Source organism: Martes martes (assembly GCF_963455335.1).
Source record: "Martes martes genome assembly, chromosome: 16".
In the NCBI taxonomy this organism is placed as follows: Eukaryota; Metazoa; Chordata; class Mammalia; order Carnivora; family Mustelidae; genus Martes; species Martes martes.
In genome coordinates this window covers 23,875,711-23,892,800 of record NC_137904.1, presented here as the reverse complement: position 1 = coordinate 23,892,800, position 17,090 = coordinate 23,875,711, and the positions used below count along the sequence as shown (strand labels likewise).

The following is a 17,090-nucleotide window of genomic DNA, read 5'->3' as shown; positions in this document are numbered from 1 at the left end:
AGATCTCCCCAAGGAAGGGATGGAGCGGGCACACCCTAGCAGCCCTGCCTGCTTACCTGGGATGCTCCATAGGCACCTCGAGCACAAGGTCGGGCGGGATTTCGAAGAACTCAGGGTCACGGCCATCTGCCTGCAGCACCAGAGGCACCACATCGAAGCGGCCATACTTGGGCTCCCAGCCCAGGTCGATGCACAGCTGGGGGCAAGACGGGCTCAAATGAGTCCACTGGCCCAAATGAGGCCCCTTGACCCCTCTGGCTCCCCTCTGTCAGCCACCAAGCCCGGACCCCATACCTGGGTGAACTCCACGCTGGCGGGGTCCCCCAGGATGGTGCCGTCAGGCATCTGGTAACCCGCATACCGGATGAGCTGAGCGTTCCAGACCCGGAAGTCATGCTTCCCGTCGCTCCGCTGCGGGAACACGGTGATGGCCGACCTTCCCCAAGACAAGGACAGTGCTGTTGACTCCTCGGCTTTGGTGGGGGCTCCCAGCCAGCCTCCCCAGGTCCCCCTCTGCCTCCTGTCTTCCCGCTCCCCATCCCTCTGCACCTACGCTAAACTCTTGCAGCAACACAACATGCCACTCACGGGTCTGAGGGCCCCCTTCCTGACATGCCTTCCCTCTCCTTCTTCTGCTTCCGGCACCTCCCCTTCCTTTAAGACCAACACAGGGGCCACCCCCTCCAGGATATTCGCCATCCCTCGGGTGGGGTCAGCTGTCCAGCCTTTGCCCTCGCTGCACCTTTCTCTGGTGCAGTCCGGTGAGCGGGACGCTTGTCTAGCACTGGGAACAGGTGCACAGTGGGCTGGGGCAGGGTCCTGGGTCTTCGTCACCTCTGTACTATCCCCACCCCACTGCCATGCCTAGTCACGGGTTAGGTCCCCATTATAGGGGCGCTGTTTGCTGAACAGAAAAATGAATGAATGGCCGAACAGGCTGTTCAGTCCATCAGCCTGGACCTCTTTGGCTGAGGGTAGGAGAAGGTAAGGTTAGGAGAGGGGGATGCGTGCTGATGAAGAGTGACTCCCAGTCCTGCGAAAAATGACACATTAGAGCCTTGAGCTGCAAAACCAACCTCTCATCCCTTCTAAAAAGCAGGGAGCCTGACCTTGAGCAGTGACGATGTTGCTTCTCAAAGATCCCCGCCCCCTCCAAATGGTTCCAAGTCAGAAGGAAGTCAGGGGCATGGGCTAGGAAGAAGGGCTAAGCTCACGGAGGCTTGCATTTTTCTCCTTTCTCTTTCTCCCTGTCTTCTCCTAGAGAAGCCTTCCGTAAACCTGTCTGCATCCTTTGGCTCAGACTCTGGGGCAGGGTGGGCCCCAGCTGCAGCCCCGGGAAAGGGGAACTCACCTGATGTTGCCATTATTGGTGGCATAACGCAGGTGTCTGCAGATGTGCTCGAACATTTCCTTGGCCGTGGAACAGCTCCGGGCGTCGAAGACCTGCACGTGGCCCACCCAGCCCACACCATCAAGGACCGTGAGGACAGAGGTCCGGGGTTGATCAGAAGCGAAGTTATGAGGGAACAGGGGGAGTGGCCCGAACGCCCCACCACCACCCAAGCACCAAGCAAAGAAGAAGTTTCTCTTCTTTCTCTGCAGCGACACCTTCCATCTCAGGGCTGCCCCATCCCGCCTTTCTCCTGCTCCCCTGGGGGAAGCCCAGGCAACCCCTCTTGGAAGACCCTATCAAAACCCAAATCTCAAGAAAACCTGACTTTTGGGTATGTGAATGGGGATTCCCACAGCCCGAGCCTAGTGCCTTTAGAACATCAGCACACTGGGCTCCCAGCATTTTCTTTCAACCCGTGTTTGTTTCACTGGCATTTCTCATCAATTTCCTTGTCCAAGCAATTTCCATATTATCCAGCAATGAAGGATGCCAGGATAAAGACAGCGTCTCCTGGGAGCCAAGGATTCAAACGGTCCTCTCTTGCAGCACCAGGGTCTCAACAGCTCATTCGGTTTTACGTCTGGGTTTAATGGGAGACCACAGACCTGCTAGAAATCCTGTCCTGCAATCAGATTCTAGACTTCCAGGGGGAGCCCTATGAGCCCCATTTCATGTTCACCAACATGAAGAGAGAACCAGGGAGCCCCGCCGGTCTGCTCAGAGCCCTGTGCTCAGTGCCTGCCCACCTCCCAGGTTCCACCCCTGCCCAGGCCTAAGGAAGCCCACCTGCAGGTTGGACCACTGGATCCTCCCGATGCAGCGCGGAGCGTTGCGCCAGGCCTGCTTGGCTGCGAAGATGAGCTCATCCCCCGTCAGCTGATAGGTTCCTGTTGTTTCTATCTCCTTTGTTACCGCTTCCACCCTGGCCAGATGTTCCTCTATTTTTGCCCTGGGGGACAGGAAGACAGCAGGAAGATCAACAATGAGATGGCCTTAGATTGGGGGGGGGGGGGTTCATTCAATCCACAGAAGCAGGAACTAAGCTGGGCGACCAGGAGGGCAAGATGTCCCTCAGGGAGACCATCCCCCTCTGGGGCCAGTTTCACAGGTGTGGGACCCTGGAACCTGGGCTCAGAAGGGCCCCAGGCTTGGCTTAACGCTCTGCTGTCCCTGTCTTGAGATTCTTCCTCATTTTGGAATAGGGAGCGTCATTTTCATTTCTCCACTGGCTCCTGCTGGTTACCCAATGCTCTTGATCCCGCTGACACCCTTGTTGTTGGGCGCTTTTTCTCTAATCCCATTCATCTCAGCTTGGCAAGCATCAGCAAGGAGTACAATCCTCAGACACTTGCAAGACTGGAGAAGGACCCATTCAGTCAAGTCACAGTCACATCCTGCCTCCTGGCCACCTCCCATGGTCCAGAGATGAGCTGTCCCTCCCACGTCGGCTCCCGTGTACTGAGAACTCATTCTGAGCCAGGTACTGGGCAATGCGGCTCACAGTTGGGGTCTCACTGAGTCTGTGAGGGAGGTGGTTTTTTGTCCACTTTATAGTCCGGGGTAGGAAGGCCCTGCAGGGCAGGTGAAGGACTGGCTCAGGAATGTAAGTGTGATAAAGAGCAGGTAGGGCTCAGGTTCCCATTGCCCTGATGCCAAGCCCCGACTCTTAACCTTTTACCCTCTGCCTCTGGGGGGATTGCAAGCGCTGAGAGGTTGAGGGCCTGCCCACGCTTCTCTGAACAGGGATGGGTGCTCAGGACCCAGCCTGCAGGGCCCCAGGGCCTACTCAGGCAGGAGCCCTCCACAGCATGGTCCAACCTCGCAGGCACCCCTTGAATGTACTGTTTCTCAACCTCCCGCCTGCTCAGCCAGCACTCCTGGGGGCGATTTCTAAACTGTTCTAAACTGTTCCCTCTCACCCCTCCCAGATGGCCAAAATATCCCTCAGGGAGGGATTCAGTCAGAAAGGCTTTAAAACACACACACACACACACACACACACACATACACACACACACACAGCAACCTTGAGATTTCCAATCAACACCAAAGACAATTTGAAATGGCAACAAACAGAACGATTTAAGGAATGAACTCTTGATTAAGGAGAGAGGACAACTCAGAACAGAATGGCCTTTTCTGTGGATGAAGAGTATCTTGACAGCTCTTTCTTGATCAAAGAAGAAAGCCCAGAGACAAAACATTTGGGGTTCTTTACCGGCAAGGACACCCCTGGCTGAGGTGTCACCTGCTGGGTGAGGCTGAGGCAGTCACACTGGGAGCCCCCCTCCCCACACAAAGCTTCTAGCAAGACTCCCTGCTCGGCGTCCGAGCACGGAGAGCGTAGCAATCACCAAATCACGGATACCTTGAGCCCATTCCCTGGTGTTAGTATGTGACTATGTAAGAAAGGGTTCTTTTTTACATTTTCCCCCTATTCCTTTAGAGTTTTGCATTTTACCACTGTTTTCATAGAGTTGCATTTCAGATGCTATGATGCCTATGAGTTCTGACAAAAAAGAGCGTAGCTTTTGACATCAGTGAATGGATCTGAACAGAACATTCAGCAAGTTACAGTTTCTAACTATACAATCCTTCATTCGCTGAAGACCGAACCTGCCAGCTGTCTGTGACTCTGGCTGCTTGTGTGATCATGGGGATGGACTGCCATTTGTCACTCACACTCCCAGGACCTTTTGACAGGTTCGAGGTATGGACTTGAGACTGAGAAACGGACCTTCTGTCTGTGAGAAACAAGTGGGTTTCTTTGAAACCTCCAGGAGCAACCCGGTGGCTTCCCAGGGCTAACATCCACCCAGTGCCTTCTACACGCCAGCAGGACCTCCCAGGTCCGGCATGAAGTTAGAACCTTCAAGGTCAAAGAGCTGGACGCCAGATCCCAGGTTAAAAGCAGGGGCTCTGCTGCCAAATTGCCTGTTCACATCCAGCTGTGGGACTCCGAAACATCTGACTTCAAGCAAATTATTTCCTCTGTGGGCTTTCATTCCTGTAAAATGGGAATTCCTACAGGTGTCTATAAAATGGGGGGGTGGGTATTCCTTTCAGAGTTGTGGTGAGCATTGCTTATAAAACACTTACGCAGGGAACAGAACATGCTTAGTGCCCAGTGAATGTCAGTACTGATACGGTGGTCCAGTGAGGCCCATCAGGAGACCTCCTAGACCCTGAGAGGCTCATCGGTCATTGGCAGAGCTGACAGCCCGAGGATCTTGAACCTCCAAGCCACAAGCACTCCTATAGAGTTTGTGGCTTCTCAGCACACATGGCAGCCAACCCCCAATGGGTTACTCAACCCAGCTCTGTAGGTGAGTCACTGAACAAGCTTTTAGAAAACACAGAGCTCTGCTTTGTCCACGATTCCTGAGATCCTGATGTCCTTGGCCCAGGGTACCCTGCATGAGCATTTTGCAAAGTCCTCAGGTGACTCTAGGGACAGCCAGGGTTGAAATCAGAGGCCCTGGCAGATTAGGGCACTTTTCAGAAGCTCAGACATTGCAGGATCATAGAAGAGGAGACGTGGTATCACCAGGAGCCACTCTTTCCACCATGGGGTGGGGGCGATCCCAGGTGCATTTCTGTGATTCAGTTCATGCAGTAAAGAGCTGTGTGGCCTACACCGTAAAAACCATACTCCCCTCCCAGCCCATAAAATAGCAAATGCATTCCCTCAGCCATTCTGTCTTATAATCCCTTTGTGTATTTTTACACTAAAGTTATAAGTGAGCTTTACATTAATAATCATGTATTCTAGGAAACCTAGGAATATAGAACCCCACAGAGTTCAGTGCAAAGAGTATGATTTGCCCTCTCCAGGTCAGATGGCATGGCTTCTAGCTGGGACTGGACTTCCCTGTTCATCCCTGGTGGAGTTTTGACCAGGTGGTCCCAAAAGTCCTTCCTCTCTCCAACATTTCCTATTAAAAGAGGGCATATCAGCTCATTGTCAAGGTTACTCAGTGTGAAGACCCTGTTCAAAGCTGGGTTCTATTCTCACCCCGTTTTTACAGATGAGGAAGTTGATGTGCAGAGAGGGTGAACTGATTCCTCAAGGATCCAGGGCTGGTTACCGGCACAGCCAGAATTCAAGGTCAAACAGTTACACTCCTGGCCCACACTTTTAACCATCATTGCTATGCCTCTCCTGCTTACGATTACAAGAACCGACTCTGGGGTCTTTCCCCTTGAAAAACTGTGGCCCCTGTGACTCTGGAAAGGGAAAGGGCCTGGGGTCAGAGGGAAATGACTGGACACAGGAGAGCTTGGGGAAAGAGGTCCATAGCGATCCAGCCCAAGTGAGACTTACTCTTTGAAGGAGTTGTAATACTGGTTGACAAATTCAATAGCTTGAGGTAGAAGCTCATCTGGGGGGGTAGGCTTGTCCCTGGGTCCTCTGGTTAAGCTTTTGGGGTTCATGATGGCTCCCAGACAAGACTTGGACTTGCAAGCAAGCTCCTGGAAAGAGAGAGGTAGGTGGTGAGGGGGCTGCTTGGCCCCTCAGGAAGGTGTTGACAAGGGTCCTCCTTCCAGGCCAACTCTCCTGGCCACCTCCCACTCCAGCCTCTCCAGCTTCCTGCTGCCCTTCTCCACCCCTGTGGCACCTCCTCCTTGGGGTCCACCAAGCTTTCTTGCCACACACACCTCCTTTCCTCTACTGGCTGACCCAAGTAGGTGTAAGCCAGGGTGATTCCTACCACCTTGGGCTCACTCTCTGGCCCTGCTCCCCGGCCAGACTCAGACCCAGGGCCAAGTCAACAGCTTGATCCCTGGGAGTATCTCAACTATCTTCTCATTTAGAGAAGCTGATGCAGCTCCTGGAAACACACTTGGTATTCAGGCAAAATGAACCAAAAGGAGAGGATACAAATCCTGAAGTCAGAGGATGGCACAGAAAAAATGCTGGAAGGAGGTACACCCTAATGTTAACTGGTAATTTCTGGAAGGTATGGGAAATCTTTCCACTTTCAAGGTCTTGAAATTTTCAATGACTTTCTACTTTACAATGAGAATGCATTCTATAGTTAGAATAAGAAACTTAGGAGAAGGAGCCTTGAAGAACACTTACTCCAAGTACTCACTAGCTGCTTGAATTCTTCTCCAATCTCCCTATCAAAAAGCACTTGACTATGTGTGGTGATGGATGTTAGTAGAATTGTGGAGATCATTTCACAATATATAGAGATAATGAATCATTATGTTAGGTATCTATTAAATAATAAACTAATACAATGTTATGTGTCAATAAAAAAAAAGTACTTGAATCCTTCTAGTGACAGGGAACTCACTATCTCCTGATGTAGCTCAGTCCAGCTTTGGGCAGTTTTGTTTTTTTTTTTTAAGATTTTATTTATTTATTTGACAGACAGAGATCATAAGTAGGCAGAGAGGCAGGCAGAGAAAGAGGGGGAAGCAGGCTCCCTGCCGAGCAGAGAGCCCGATGCGGGGCTTGATCCCAGGACCCCGGGATCATGACCTGAGCTGAAGGTAGAGGCTTTAACCCATTGCGCCACCCAGGAACCCCTGGGCAGTTCTGTTAGAAAATTCTCCCTGGGGGGTGCCCAGGTGGCTCAGTTGGTTAGGCATCTGCCTTCAGCGCAGGTCATGATCCCAGGGTCCCGGGATGGAGCCCAGCATGGGGCTCCCTGCTCAGTGGGGAGTCTGCTTCTCCCTCTCCCTCTATTGCACCCCCTGTTTGTGCGCTTGCTCTGTCAAATGAATATAAAAAATCTTAAGAAAGAAAGAAAGAAAGAAGAGAGAGAAAGGAAGGAAGGAAGGAAGGAAAAATCCTCCCTGTTACTATGCGGTATCTCAAAAGACTGAATTTCTTCCTGTGATCCTTTATCCCATCTCCTGGACAATCCAGCATCCATGAGGGGACTACCAGGGGGCTGGCATCATCTATGTCCTGTGATTTGTACAGACCACTAGCCTCTGTTCCCAGCACCCTGTGATCAATCAGATAATTGTCTGGTTTGCCCAGGGGAACATCCATTTGATCTACTAAAGGCCCAAATGGCTTCCCCACCTTGGGACAAGGGTGGTTCTCCCTGAGCCCCGGACTGCTCACCCCTTTGGCCTTGTGGTGAAGTGTGTCTTGGAAAGTCATCCCGCTGCCCCAGTTTTTGATCCTCACATGCCGAGGGCAGGCCGATGGGGGCCCATCCAGCTTGGCCAGGGTTTCTGGAGACGTCTAAGAGGGGGAAAACACCAACAATTTACAAATGCCTTCACCCCGGCACCCCACAGGTCTCCCAGGGGCCCTACTTTGGCTTGGGGTGGGGGCCTATGGGTGAGGACGCGGGTCAGGATGTGGGTCTGTGTCCCTCCTCCTTTCCGGGCAGCCTGGCCATCTGGGCCAGTGCCTGCTAAGAGTTCCAGGTGCCTGGGCTGCGGGCCAGGCTTCTCTCCTCACCCAAGACCCTGCCAAATGCTCCCTCGGTGGAATTGCAACAGGAGGGACCGAGGTTAGATGCGAGGGAGACGACTGTCACAGCCAGTACTGCAGAGAACAGAAATTGGGGCAAGCGAGAATATACCACTGCCCTCCCTGGAGTTATTTAAGAATATGGAAAATATCTTCACCCATTTCTCTGCCCACCTGTCTGTTATGCTAAGGTCCAAAGCTCTTCAGAAAGATGGACCCTGTGGGCTAGAGGCTGGGACCAGGGCTCAGCTGCTGAGTCTGGAATTACACTGGGGTGTCCCACTGCCGACTCCACGAATGGTCGCCTTTCATCCACGCCTGTCAGCCCACACTGGCAAGTGATCCAGGGGCCAAAGCACCATGGGGGCCACTATTCCTGCCCACCAGGGATCATCCCACTCTCCCAAGGCCCTTCCTGACCCCTACCCGTGCCCCTGCGGGTCCCCACTCACTGCCCAGACCCCAGCCTCCACCAGGCTGCTCAACCTGCATCTGTCTGGGCGAGGGAGGAAGAGGCTTCCCACACCCGTGTGACTCACTGACCTTTACTGTCCCTGTGAGGGACTGGGGGGACTCATTCCGGTGCTTGCCGAGGCTGTGACACTTGGGATCATCCTGTGTCACTAGACTGTAAAAGGAAACAGCCAGCATGAGATAGGGATATCTAAGGGCAGAGAGGGATCTTGGAGCCCCCCACTGCTAAGCCCTCATCTGATGGATGGGGGAACTGAGGCTCAGAGGGTGGGAGTGAATTTCTCAGCTGCTGGTCAGGAAGAGGAGTGCATGCGGTGGGGGAGGCAGCTGGTCAGACCCAATCTCCCCATCATCATCAACCTCCCTCCCCCTCCTCTTCTCTTGCCTTCCTGCTACAAAGCAGGGAGTTAAGCCAAAGCTGCCTGCCCGAATGGTGACCCACAGAAGCTCTGAGTACCAATGTGGGATGACACTGAGTGTCCAGGGAATGGCTCCTTTCCACCCTGTCCTCCCAGGCCAGCAGCACTGCCACTACCCACTTGTCTGGGGGGACTTGGGCTTTTTTTATGTAAAGCCCCTGATTTATCTGGGTTTATTTATTTATTCTAAGTTGTTATTATGGTAACATAATTTTATTTTATGGTAAATGTTAAGCATTTATGGTAAATGTTAAGCATACGCAAGTAGAAAAAAATGTTGAAATAAATCCCCATGGGCCCTTCACCCAGATTCAACCCCACCCAATTGCCAGGCTTGTTTGAACTCTACTCTCCCAGTGTCTGCTATCATTTCAAAGCAAATCTGAGACGTCATGTCATCCAAAGATGTCTCAGTAAGGGTATCTGGAAGTCAAGGACTCTTTTAAAAAATACGTTGCTTATTTTTTTTTTTTCTTTTTTAAAGATTTTATTTATTTGACAGAGAAGAGAGAACACAAGCAGCGGGAGCAGCAGAGGGAGAGGGAGAAGCAGGCTTCCCACTGAGGAGCCCAACGTGGGGTTTGATCCCTGGGATCATGACCTGAGCCAAAGGCAGACACTTAACCAACTGAGCCACCCAGGCACCCCTTAAAATGAGAGATACAAAGAACTGCTGTTCTTGGAAGATGAAAAAGCCCTAGGAGTCTGAAATCACTTAGAAACCACTGTCTCTGGTTTCAAATTCCAGGTTTGTTCTGCTGGCAAATGCTGTAGGGAACAGAAGGCATGTGACCTCTCTGGGCCCCTTACACGTGAGCACCCAAGAGTCGCACCCCACACACGCCTGCTCCTGGGGTGAATCACACTCTGGGGGCACAGGATGAGATCTTACTGTGTTCTGTGTCCTTTTGGCTATTTTCCGGGGTGGGCATGTGTGTGTGCACACATCCAAGGGGAAAGGAAGTCAGAAAGTATTATAAGGATCTCTCATTTTCCACTTTCAAAAAAATTATGTCAGAAAATGAGAGAGAGAGAGAGTTCGCACAAGCAGGGGGGAGAAGCAGGCAGAGGGAGAAGCAGCCTCCCTGTCGAGCAAGGAGCTGGATGCGGGGCTCAATCCCAGGACCCCAGGATCACGACCTGAGCTAAAGACAGCTTAACCCACTGAGCTTAACCCACTGAGCCACCCAGGCACCCTCTCATTTTTCCACTTTATACCTATTTGTAATGTGTTGGAATATGAAGAATGAGTATGTATTACTTTAATTATTGGGAAAAGTAATGACTGTATATTACATACATTAGATAGTAAGCACCATGTTATTTATAGCTATAAAGAGAAAGTGTCTCTTTAAGAGAACGTAAGTATGTATCAGAAAGCAACTTCTACCTGAATGGAGTGATTGATTCAACAGCCTTATAAAGGGCCTTCCATGCAACCCACTGCCATCAAGCCGCTGGTCCGAACTGGGGGCCCCACCAGGAAAAAAATCCAAAATAGGGTAGTCTGTACAGTCAGAACAGGTAAGCCACGGCTGAGCGATCGTCACCAGGCTCCTTAAATCAGAAGACGCTTTGAGGCTAGGGTCCTCAATGAGGCAATGCCTCCCTGCTCTTCTCAATCTTTTGCCATCACCCCTCACCCCCATCTCCCCCCTGCTCGTTTTTGCTTCCTTCTACTTACTTGTGGCCACAGGACTGGACAATTTGAGAAGCGTACTGGTCCACAGTAACGTTTAGATGGGGAAACACTCTTTCCATAGTTCACCTAACTACTGCTCCCAAATATCGAAAAGCTACCTGAAAATCCACTCTACAGAGGGGTCCACAGTCCGCCTGATCGCATTGCCTATGGCTGCATAATTTAGGTTGTGCCCAGCTTCTCCACTATTATAAATAATGCCTCAAACTGTGTATATGGTCTGACGCTCGGGGTGTGTGTGTGTGTGTGTGCACGCCCAAGCACAGAAAAACACCTGGGGGAAATGCCAGTAAATATTAATTAACAGTGACTAGCATTAAATGATGACAGCATCGATCTGAATTTTCCTTTATAGGTTTCTGCATTTTCCAACTTTAACTATGACCACGCATTCCTTCATAACTAGGAATCTTTTTTTTTTTTTAATTTGCAAAACTAATAAACAAAGCTATGCCGAGTCACCGTCCTCCCCCTCCCCCCCCTCCCCCCAGGTAGCTAATTTCTTTGGGCTTGCTGTTGGGAGACCGGGTAGCTGGAAGCCAGGTGAGCGTACTAAGGATCTGAGTACTTGTAGCCCAATTACTGCGCAGTCTATCCACGTGCTCCTGCAATTTGGTTAAACCCACAGCTATGCTCAGCCCTGTTAGGTCCTTCCAGGGAGCCACGGCCCTTTAAGAATCTGCCATCAGCAGGAAAGCTGGAGCGTGGTTCTTAGACCCTGTAACTATCCGCAAGCCTCCGAATGACTGAGGATGGTTAAGGATGGACTGCCTTGGGGTGCCTGGGTGGCTCAGTGAGTTAAAGCCTCTGCCTTCAGCTCGGGTCATGATCTCAGGGTCCTAGGATCGAGCCCCACATTGGGAATCTCTGCTCAGCGGGGAGCCTGCTTCCCCCTCTGTCTGCCTGCCTTTCTGCCTCCTTGTGATCTCTGTCAAATAAATAAATAAAATATTAAAAAAAAAAAAAAGGATGGACTGCCTTGTGTGGCTCGTTTGGGGTAACGGGGTCCTGACTTCCCTTGCAGTTTCCACTCCTGACCACCGCCACTGCATACACGGGGTGGGGGGTGGGGGCACTCTGGGAAATGGGTCTAATTCGTAAAACAAGAACCTCTTTGCCCTCTTCATCCTATCTGTCCTAAAGCGTGCAGCAGTCCCTGTGCTGAAACATCCAGAAAGTTCCCAAACGCTGAAACATCCCCAATTCCTACTCCTGCCCGCGTAGACGCCTCTCCGGGGAGCACGCGGAGCTTCCCTGGGTCGTTTGTGGCTACTGAACTGCAAGCTCCAAAGCGTTCTAAACGAGGAAAACACTTGATTTAAGTAAATCCGCATCGGAATCTTACGGGGGCGAGCATTCCAACCCTCATACTTGGACGGAAACCCGAGGCACGCAGCGCATCTGGGCCGCGCGCCCGGGTTCGAGCCAGGTCCCGGCGCGGAGCCGCCCGCCACCCTCCCTGGGCGGACCCGGCCCGGCGGGAGTACCTGGCTCGGCGGGGCCCGCAGGCGGGCTGCGGCCGCAGGATCCGGCGGAGGAGCCGGCAAAGCCGGGGCCGGGCGGCCTCGCACGCAGAGCCCAGCCCCTCGCGCATGGCCCCCCCCCCCCCCCACGGGCGCAGCTCCCAGAGCGCCTCGCTCCACGCCGCCCCGGCTCCTTTATTGCCGCGGGACCCCGCAGCCCCCGCCCCGGGGCGGAGCGAGCCGGGGGCAGGGAGCGGAGGTGCGGCCACTCCCGGCTTTACCCTGTGCTTGGCCCCGGGCCGGATAGACGGCCCGAGCCTCCGCTTTCCTGGCTGTGTCCCCGGCCCACTACGCCCCTCGGCGTCCGCAAGGAGGTCGGCGTTCAGGACGCCCCTGGCCTCTCTGGGCCAAGATCACGGGCCTGCGCGGCCAGCCTCGGCTTTCTTTATTCCTCGTGAAACAACAGCAGGGTTTATCATAATGATTCCCACTCTACGGCGCTTCGAGTTTAGAAAGCAAACTTTGCTGTTATATCATCCATCCCTTACGAATTCCAGCCCAAAAGTCAGTTCTGTATTGTTTCCTCCTGATTGAGAAAACAGCTAGGGGCCCAGAGAGGTTAAGAATCTTGCCTGAGACCACACAGCAGCCCCCCAGGCCACAGCTCAAGCTCTCTTATCTCACAGGGCTGCCCCAAGAGCATGCTATTTCTCTTCTGAGTGTTCTGTGTGATTCCAGGAAGGCAGCCAGAGGAAGCATGGCTGGGGCTGACGTTTAGTGGGAGGCATTGTGGGCTGCTGGTGGTGGTGGACCCCTCTGGGGTCCTGGTCTTTGCTACCTAAAAGGAGCGGTTCCTCCTGACCTTACTCCACCTGTGAGGTGTTCCTAACACTTCTAGGGTCCAGGATAACTTCTAGGTCTAGGATAACTAGATCTAGTTAGGTCTAGGATAACTTCTAGGGTCCAGGCAGGGACAGAGCAGCAGCCCTCAACCTCAAAGTACAGGGGTGCCTCCTGCAAGGACTCCAAAATATTTAATCCCAAACCCAAATTAAAATGGAATGAAAGAGGCAGTTGCAGCCCAGCTAACAATACTTAGCTCAACTTTGCTCCCAATGCTATGTATCTCCACCTGGATGTTCCCACAGTTGCCTTTGTCTCTAAAACACACACCCACCCCATGCTCACTTCCTAATCATTTGTTTACATAAAATAGAGAATCCTGAGTCCCATATAATAGGTTCTTGGTCTTATTACATCTGAACAGATTTGAAAATTCCTTTTTAAAAAAATATATTAATTGGCTTCATTGCCTTCAGGGTAAAATCCCCTTTGTACTGCTACTTCCTCTTCCAGGAACATCCTTCCCAGCCCACCCCACCCCCTCACTGTGTGATTGCTGTCCAGCTGGGCCTCTTTGGTCCCCAAGGCCTTCTCCCACCTGACTCCTCCCCACACTACGACCAGGCCAGGCCCCCCACGGTCTCCGCAGAAGAGATTCTGGGGCGCCCACATTGTCCTCTAACCTCGTGTCTATCTCTCTGCCAGCCCCTCCTCTGCGCCAATATAGAAAGTTCTTTTAACATCCCATTCTGCCTATACTCCTGCCGGAAGCAGAGGAAGGCAGCCTTTCCCACATCCATCCCCTCCCTGACAGCAAGAACTCTGTCTCTCTTCTTGGTTCCCTTCCTCAGCCCTTAGTAGGCCCTCAGGGAGAGCCCTCTGAGCATAGAGGTTACGATTTTGGACTTGGTTCAAACCTCAGCTCTACCACTCCCCGGATGCCCACCTTGAGTAAGTAAGTCACTCAACCTTGTAAAGTAAGGATAGTAATAGTTCCTGCCTCAACACCAACACCATAATAAGGACTTTATAAGCCTTGTTATTTTTAGCTGCTGTGTAAGCTGTTAGTAAATGACTCAACTTATTGTTTAATTGCTAAACAGAAGGGCTCACAGCCATCTCCAAAAGCCCCCGCACCCTGCCAGGTAAGTAGCCCTCGGCGAGTGATTGTTCATAGACTGGGACATGCCCAGGACCATGAAGTGGCAGCTCGGTGTAGTGGTTATGAGCCAGAATGCCGGGTTTGGCTCCTGGCTCTGTCATTTGCCAACTGTGAGATCCTGAAAATTACTTAAATCTTCTAGACTCCAGTGTCCTCCCGGCTATCGTAAGAGGGTAACAAAAACTCACTCCTCATGAACTGTTTGGAGGGATAAATGAATTAACACGCACTATTTTCTCTCCATCGCCTCTAATACCTGTGTGAGTCCTCCCACCAGCTCCCCCCAGCTTAAGAAGATAATTCAGCTGTTTGCCTCAAGTCAACCTACAGCTCAGATTGCCTGAATGGTCCAAAACCACAAGTCAGGAATCAATGTCAGCGCTATCAGGAGTGTGGAATTCAGGGCTAAAGGCTGTAAACCACACTGCAGGGGGGTGGGGGGGGGTAGGATTCAGGGTGATCTCAAAAGTTGGGGAGGTGGGTTGAGTGGGGAGTCTGGATGAGTGGAGGTAAGAATGTGCTGTGTGTACGGGCACTGGGGAATTGGGCAGGTGGGATGGGCTCCCCCCGTCTGGGAGGGGTGATCCTACAGAATGCCACGGTCAAGCCTTAGTGTGGTGACAGGCCATGGGGAGCCACTGTGGACTCTAGAGCAGGAGCATGGCTTGCTAGAAGTCAAGTTGGAGTAATAGAGGTCAGAGCCAGTGTGAAGGCTTGCAGCCGGGAGGGGAAGAGAAGGAAAGGACGCATGATTTGGTGACCTCCTGAGACCCTGGGAGGAGTGATGAAGCTGCTGTGAGTCCGCAGCATTTGTCTGAAGTGCCAGAAGGACACCTAGAGGCTCTCCAACCCTGCCCTCTCACTTCTTGGTCTCTTGGCCACCACCGCGCAGAATGCCTGGTTTCCAACACGTCCTCCTTCAGTTCCAGCCACACCCTGTGGCTCCCTGCCTCGTCTCTCCTATGGAGGGCCCCCAAGCACAGTCACGCTTGCTTCTGTCTCTGAGTCTTTGCCCAGCCCTCTTCCTGGAATGTCTTTGCTACTTGTCTTCACGCCCCCCACCCCCAACATTCTACCCTCTCTTCAAGTCCACGGAGCCCATCTCACTTCTGAGAAGCCCTTAGAGGGGACCCTCTTTCACACTGCTCAGCCTTGCCCTAGCTGTGCTCAGCAAGATCAGCGACAGCTGCGACCAATGCCATTTATCAAGCATTTCCTCTCTGCCAGGCACGGGGCAAAGTTGTTTACATGTGAAAACTCATTTAACTCTTGCTATGACCCCGGGAAAGAGGCATTCCTACCCCCCTTTTTGCAGATGAGGAAACCGAGGCTCGGCAGCTAGGGGACTTGCCAAAGGTCACAGGCCTAATAAGTGGCAAAACCACCTGCTTATCTCCAAGCCTGAGCTCTTAACCTTGCTGCTTTTCTGGCAGGTGTGCTCAGGGTGGCCCTACTGCCCAGGGGAGTCCACGGGAAAGCTTCTCTGGGGCTGGGGGGCTGGGGGGCAGCCCTGTGCGGACTGGGGCTTTGTTCTGATTCATAGGATCATGTTATTGCAGATTGACTGGGGGTGGGGTGGGGGCGTGGGTGGGGAAATCAATGACCAATCATGTGACCCGAGGGAAGTCCCTCCCCTCTTAGAGCTTCTATTTCTGCATGTGTAAAATGAGACGATAACTTGCACTTCACAGAGCCGCTGTGGGCATCAGGTGAGAAGCAATGCAGGTCAAGTGCCCCGTACAACCTTGGCACGGAGTTACTCAGTAACTCAGGGCAGCCGGTCAACGACAAGAGACCGTATTAATTGAGTTACGCTATGTATGGGCAACTCTGCTAAGAACACTCTACACACACTATCGGTTCATCCTCAACATGCTATGAGGAGGGTCCCATGGCTCTCCTCATGTGTCTGAGCATCAGAGGGGTTAACTGGCCTTAGGTCACACAGCTAATGAGAGACAGCCCAGGGCCAGCTCATGCAGCCCGGCACAAGCCTTGCCTAACATCCTGGTACTCTACACCAGATTGATATTCAAATTATTGAACCATTGGTGAGGCATACACACCAGTGAATCAGAATGAATGTCAGCCAGGCCGCCCTGGTTCTAACCACTGAACACCACTGCCTCCCATTCTCAAGTCAGATATTCCGTATTCCCTTCCTATCTCCCCCCCTCCCCCAACAACGAGACTCCAGAATCCTTGAGGGGCAAGACTCTGCCATGTCCCTTCCTTCTCCACATAGTGTCAGGCACGGTGAGGTGTCCATGAAACAGTGGCTGCACTAAATTCCAAGGGGCATCCAAGAAGTCACTTGTGAGAACAGATCTCCAGTGAGAAGCCAGAGGCAGTGAGAAGCCTGAGTGGGTGGTGCAGAGCAGGGAATGGGAGCCCGGGGCGGGGGGGGGGGGGGTTTGACAAGCAGCAGGTGGCAGGAGGCCAAAGCTTACCTGGAGGGGGCCCGGCTGGCTTTCCCTACATTGTTGTTGATGTCCGTTTCCTCGGTCAAGTTGAACCGGTAGGATTTGGCCTTGAACAGAAACTGCCAGGGACAGGCCATCTCTATGGCTTTGCAAAGCTGGCCACTTGTCTGGATTTAAACTCTGAGGTTCTTCACTGTGGGGCTGACCAAGGGGAAGGAGATGGATGAGAAGGTTGGGAAGAGTTTGCAGAAGCGAGCCTTCTCCATATGTGTAGTTTACTACAGAATCAGTACAAAAGCTGACATACACAGTCTCACACACCCACTTCATCCCCACTTACAACCTCTGCTCCTATCTGGAGGTTGGATTTGGGGATCCATGGACATAGTTTTTAATTTCACAAAGCCACATAACAATCTAAAAGAAAGACACTGAAACCCATAGCTAAATGAGGACAAAGCACGTACCCTGCGAGCCTCCTTAATGAGACCTGCTGCCCCCCTCCTCAACCCCGGGCAACTGGAGAGGAGCCCACTTGCGTTGAAATGTGGATGTCTTTGCCTGGTCCTGCAAGGTCATTCCCAGCAGTCTAATTAGCAACTGTCATGTTACACCTGTCATTGGAGAGCGCACTCAAGTTGTAGCTGCCTTTCTTTTAAGATTTTACAACTGTTGTCCACCATACCGTCTGCTGCCTTTTTAATCCGGGGGGTGGGTGGGGAGAAGGGTATTTGTTTGTGAGATTGTTTGTGGAATTGTTTGTGAAAAA

The 17,090-nt window shown here is 52.3% G+C and overlaps 1 protein-coding gene across 1 annotated transcript in view; it reads right to left on the bottom strand.

The window, feature by feature from the left end:
• The window catches only part of NOS2 (nitric oxide synthase 2), a gene marked incomplete at its 5' end in the record, with an annotated part of 37,058 nt that extends 20,600 nt beyond the window's left edge, over positions 1-16,458 (bottom strand). Inside the window, 8 exons of the mRNA XM_080826898.1 lie at positions 57-196; positions 295-436; positions 1,352-1,443; positions 2,180-2,342; positions 5,718-5,866; positions 7,479-7,601; positions 8,379-8,463; positions 16,349-16,458. Coding sequence (XP_080683024.1) covers positions 57-196; positions 295-436; positions 1,352-1,443; positions 2,180-2,342; positions 5,718-5,866; positions 7,479-7,601; positions 8,379-8,463; positions 16,349-16,458 — 1,004 coding nt within the window. The remainder of the gene's footprint in view (positions 1-56; positions 197-294; positions 437-1,351; positions 1,444-2,179; positions 2,343-5,717; positions 5,867-7,478; positions 7,602-8,378; positions 8,464-16,348) is intronic.
• Between the last annotated feature and the right edge of the window lie 632 nt (positions 16,459-17,090).